The following is a 5,938-nucleotide window of genomic DNA, read 5'->3' on the forward strand; positions in this document are numbered from 1 at the left end:
AATACAATGTCTATGGCACTCAAAAGTAGGTTTTCATTTTAAGAGTATTTGTAGACGTTCTTTCTCTCCTCACTGCTGCATCATGTTCTTGTGATTACTTCCTTTTGACTTTCTCAGCATTTTTTCTGTTCCTGGAGAACGAGTCTTATTCCTATCACATAGTCAGGTTTATGGATGGCACACTAAACTAGAAAATGATAACTGTCCAATCATACTTATTTTGTCCTGATTATTCAAACATTGGGAACTGCTTCCTCCCAATTACTTAAAAGAATCTCTCAAACTCAGAATCTCAAAGACCCTTTTCTTAATCTCAAATGTTCCCACTAATAATTCTTCTCTAGTTTCAACAGGCTGAAATTCAACAAATATTTCTTGAACCCTAGCTAACATTTTTTTGAGAAAAACTATGTTCCAGGTGTTCTAAGATACTTCCATCCATATATTTAATCTTCATAATTCTGTGAGATGGATATTAGAATCATTTCCATTTCACAGGTAAGAAAAAAGAGACAGAGAGATGTTAAATAATTTTTTCAAGTCACATAGTTGAAAACAAGCAGTGTGATGATGGAGACCACATTATTAATCTCTACTTACACTGTTCCTAGGGACTGAGATTGTGACAAACCTTTTCACAAATTTTGTTCTATTTAATCCTCAAAACATCTGTAAAATATGTTATTATCATTTTATGGCAAATCAACTGATATATAAAAAATCCTTATTAAACAGAATATAAATTACAAACATTGAACTAAAACCCAGAAACTCTCAATTCAGTGCTCGTTCTATGACATCATGGAACTATTAATAAGAGATGTCACCCATATGAGTTCAGAAGGTAAAGGAAGAAATTTTGTAGCATTGTTGAGACCCTCTCATGTTCCAAGCGTTGTCTATATATCATGACATTTATTTCTCTTAACAACTTTGTGAGGTGTATTATTCTCATTTTTTAGGTTAGGAATCTAAGGCTCACAAAGTTTAAGTAAATTGCCCAAGATAACATACTTGAGCTAGAATATAAGCCCAGACTGGCCTGGCCTAAAGCCAAAGCAGGAAAGTGGCAGGATAGAAAGAAGGAAGGGGAGGGCAAGGGGAGAAGCTACGAGGTTGTAGGAGTATTGTGAGCACTGTCTGCTATTCTGATGAACTTTTCTGATAAACTTCTATTTCTTGTTTCTTAAACACACCCTTTTCCTGTCTTCTATCCCAGTCTCTCTCTCTCTTTCGCTTCCCCCCCGCCCTTGTATCTCTACTGGTCTCTTGGGGTCTGGCTTTAAAGTCATCCCAAACATCAGAAGGAGGAGGGCAAGTGGAGACTACAGGAGGGAGGTGCAAGATAAAAGAACCTTTCCTGGTGGCAGTGCTCTCTGACCAAGGGAGGAAGAGAAGGCGGAGTCTCTGTAGCATCTTTCTTTGTCCTGATGCTTTAATTTTCCTTCATATGTGCTCTTTAAGTGGTTTCCTAGCCAGCTGGTCATCTTGGGAAGACACTGAGTCAAAGACATCTGAATAAAGTAAGTGGATTTTATCTCCTGATTCCTCTTTAGTAGTCAAGTCTCCCATGTTTTCTTTCTACTCAATACATCCATCTTCCTAGTTGCCTCTACATCTAATAAAACCCAAACCCTTATCAGCATTTCTCACATCTGGTCCGTTCTGATACTTAGACCAATGTAATTCTCTTTATCTTTTCCACACATAGGCTGTCTTTGTATTTATTCACACTCTGCCTAGCCTCCCTATAACTTTTATGATCTCTCAGTCCTAATTCTTTCTATATTATACTTATCTTCACCTAATCTTCTCTCATTGGATCTCTTAAATATTATAGCACATTTATTTTACCTAAATACCATCCTTTTTATCAACAGAAGGTACAAGTTCTCTGCTCTTAATCTAACTTCCTTATATTCTATCTTGTCTCTGTAGATCTACTCATTCTTCTATATTCAATGTCTGTTTTCATTACATGTTATTCCAATTCTGTCAAATTTTCTGGTAATTCATTTAAATTCTCTGTTCAATCATTTCCATCCATTTTGTTTCTTTATATTTGATTCCTATCATTTCCAATTCATCTGTTCTATCCGTATCTTTCCTTTCTTCATTTTCCCCTCCATCCATGTGTCCATACAACCATTATAATACCTTTACTATTCAGTTCTTAAGCAGACCCTAAAATGAGAATCACTGTCAAAACAAGAGACAAAAATTCCTGTAAATAATCTTTACTTGTAGAAATATGGGTAGTTTTGGAAGATGACAATTGAGAAACTAAAACGTGAAAAGTAAATAATGCCTAAGAACAGTTTATTTTTTCTTTCTTTCTTTTTTTGTTCCTGGGAGCAATTTTGACAGAGAAGAATATATGCAAATCACAGAATTAGAGAGAATAGCACAATATGTTTAGAAAAAGAAAAATAGTGTTCAATGACATTACTGCAGGACAGTTAAAGGAAATACATTTTGACACACTGTTGAGGGATTTTGTATGTTTTTCCCCAAATCATAAGCTCTTGGGATGAGATATCTATATAAAGTTTCACTCTAGAAACAAGTACGGAGAAGGCAATGGCAACCCACTCCAGTACTCTTGCCTGGAAAATCCCATGGGTGGAGGAGGCTGATAGGCTGCAGTCCATGGGGTCGCTGAGAGTTGGACACAACTGAGCGACTTCACCTTAACCTTTCACTTTCATGCATTGGAGAAGGAAATGGCAACCCACTCCAGTGTTCTTGCCTGGAGAATCCCAGGGACGGGGGAGCCTGGTGGGCTGCCGTCTATGGGGTCGCACAGAGTCGGACACGACTGAAGTGACTTAGCAGCAGCTTCAGAAACAAGTAGAAATTAGATTGATAAGAGCTGAGGTTGGAAGAAAAAAGACCAGGTAATAGGCTATTGAAAAATAAGTCAAGAAATAACAAGGACCTGATTGGTATAAAGGACTAAGGAGAAGACAGTAGAAATGGGACAAATTTAGGAGATTAATTAAAGAGGAAGTTTAGATAAAACTTGGATTAGTTGTGGGGTTGGGGTGGGTAGAATAGGTATAGAAGATATAAGAAACCTCCAGATCTCTGGTGTGGTACACACTGCAGAGAAACTAATATTCATTGTGATAGAGGAAGAATAGACTTAGGAAAAATTTTCCAGACATGTTATGCTTGAGCGGCCTATGTGACATCAAGGGAATTATACCCACTCTTTGCTATACCATAAGGATATATATGGCCACTTTGGCATGTGGTTCCTCTTTTATTTTATATCTACCTAAGCAATAGCAGCACTGACACCACTAGTAACAGTGACATATGGGATTTCCCAGGCTCTACTATTAAAGAAAGAGTAATGAGAGGAACCTTAACAAATCAGTGAAAAAGAAAAGAAAGAAAGGACAGCTAACGGTTCTATGAGGAGATGCCACATGAGTCAAAAATTGAAAGTTAAGTAGGAATTAGGTGATACATTAGGTGCTGGATGCCAAGAGCTGCAGGGTATAAAAAACAGTGCAGGCCGTGACAAGAGATAACACCTTGTTTGGTGACACCTTGTTAAATAGCTTGAACTTGATTGTGTAGACAGGGTGGTACCGCGGAAGGTTTTAAGCAGGGGGATGAAATGCTCAGATTTAAGCTTTAGGGGAGAGACTATAGGCAGTAAGGTCAATTAGGAGCCTAATCTTTTTAATTTATTTGCTTATTTTCAAATGTGCAGAGCATCAAAGGTGGAGGCAGAAGAGACTGACAGATACACAGGAATATCTAAGGCCCAAAGGGTCAAATGCACAGTTAATCGCACATGAGGTGGGTATTGAGAATAACGGATCAAAGTTAAGGTTCTGATGACGATTATAATTTAGAAGTTCCCATTTATGAAGCTAGTATATAGTACGAGAATAGGTGTAGCAGATTAAACTTTCAGGAATGAGAAGATGAAGACATGTCTCCACCACCAGATTACGAGCTCCTTGCAGACTAGGCACATGTTTTATTTACCCTTTCTCTACCTCAACTCAGCCTATAGTCTGGAATGTATTTGATCCACCAATACTTTTGAAATAAATAAATGGTGGGTGTGGATGGTAAGAATGGGAGTGATGGGCAATGTAAGCCAGGGATATGACATTTTGTAATTACATTAAAGCACCCATCCAAGTATTCTTGCCTGGAAAACTCCATGGACAAGGAGCCTGACAAGTGGCTCAAACACTGAGAAATGCTCAAGTACTGCTCACAAAGCATAAAGAAAAGAGAAACTCGGGTATAAACTGATTAGCAGTTTTGATGTTTTCAGATTCCATATAAAACAGAGACACAGAGTATTTGTCTTTCTCTCTCTGGTTTATTTTACTTATCATAATGCCTTTAAGATATAAATTATTTCTTCAAAACGGAGTCATGATGTAGCTCATAGACAAACTCTCACTTCAGAGCAGCTAAGACTCTTAATATTTCTGGGTTTGATCTATATTTTTCAGGGACCAATTGATGCTTATCAACCCATGCTTCTCCAAGAGCCAGAATACACTCTCATCCTATTCCAATACAAGATAGTTTATTTTTGTCTACTTTTGTCTCTGCTCATTTCCAGATTACAGAAGAAAACAATGGCTTCAGTTCACTGATGAATTACATGCACTACTCACATTGCCTTCTGCCACTATAAACCCATCAGGAGAAAGATTGAGTTTCTGCTGCTGCCTCCTGAACACACTCTATTCTCCCCTGAAAAGCAATGGGCATGAGCGGCACCATGGAGAGGAAGAACCAGAGTGGGAGAGTGAGTGAGTTTGTGTTGCTGGGCTTCCCAGCTCCGGTACCACTGAGGGCACTATTATTTGCCCTTTCTCTGTTAGCCTATGTGTTGGTGCTGACTGAGAACATACTCATCATTGTGGCAATCAGGAGCCACCCCAGCCTCCACAAACCCATGTATTTCTTTCTGGCTAATATGTCCTTCCTGGAGATTTGGTACGTGACAGTCACTATTCCCAAGATGCTAGCTGGCTTTGTTGGGTCCAAACGGGGCCGTGGACAGCTAATCTCCTTTGAGGGCTGCATGACGCAGCTCTGCTTTTTCCTGGGCCTGGGCTGCACTGAGTGTGTCCTCCTTGCAGTTATGGCTTACGATCGCTATGTGGCCATCTGCCATCCTCTCCACTACCCTGTCATTGTCAGTGGCCAGCTGTGTGTGCAGCTGGCAGCTGGCTCCTGGGCAGGAGATTTTGGCATTTCAATGGTCAAAGTTTTTCTCATTTCTCGCCTCTCTTACTGTGGCCCCAACATCATCAATCACTTTTTCTGTGATGTCTCTCCATTGCTTAACCTTTCGTGCACTGACATGTCCACGGCAGAGCTTACAGACTTTGTCCTGGCCATTTTTATCCTACTGGGGCCACTTTCTGTCACTGGAGCCTCCTACATGGCTATCACCAGTGCTGTGATGCACATTCCCTCAGCTGCTGGGCGCCATAAAGCCTTTTCCACCTGTGCCTCTCACCTTACTGTGGTGGTCATCTTCTATGCAGCCAGTATCTTCATCTATGCCCGCCCAAAGGCACTCTCAGCTTTTGACACCAACAAGCTGGTGTCTGTACTTTACGCTGTCATTGTACCACTGCTCAACCCCATCATTTACTGCCTGCGCAACCAAGAAGTAAAGAGAGCCTTACGCCATACTCTACACCTGCACCAGGGCCATGACGCTAACTAAGCCTGGGAGAGCTAGCACAAGTAGAAGGGAGGTATTAAATCTTAGATAAATAACTGGGTTTCCCTGGTGGTTCAGCGGTAAAAATTCCACCTACAATGCAGGAGACCACCTGCAGGGCAGGAGAAGTGGTTTGATCCCTGGGTTGGGAAGATCCCCTGGAGGAGGAAATGGGAATGGCAACCCCTTCCAGTACTCTGCCTGGAGAATCCCATGGAC

General features: G+C 40.4%; 1 protein-coding gene across 1 annotated transcript; it reads left to right on the plus strand.

Annotated features, from left to right (window-relative positions):
• The first annotated feature begins 4,762 nt into the window (after positions 1-4,762).
• Positions 4,763-5,722, plus strand: LOC105001086 (olfactory receptor 226). Its single transcript, XM_010857201.1, has one exon. It carries the CDS (start codon positions 4,763-4,765, stop codon positions 5,720-5,722), a length of 960 nt encoding a protein of 319 aa, XP_010855503.1.
• Positions 5,723-5,938: the final 216 nt, after the last annotated feature.

This window comes from Bison bison, unplaced genomic scaffold (assembly GCF_000754665.1).
Source record: "Bison bison bison isolate TAMUID 2011002044 unplaced genomic scaffold, Bison_UMD1.0 scf7180017864379, whole genome shotgun sequence".
Taxonomy (NCBI): Eukaryota; Metazoa; Chordata; class Mammalia; order Artiodactyla; family Bovidae; genus Bison; species Bison bison.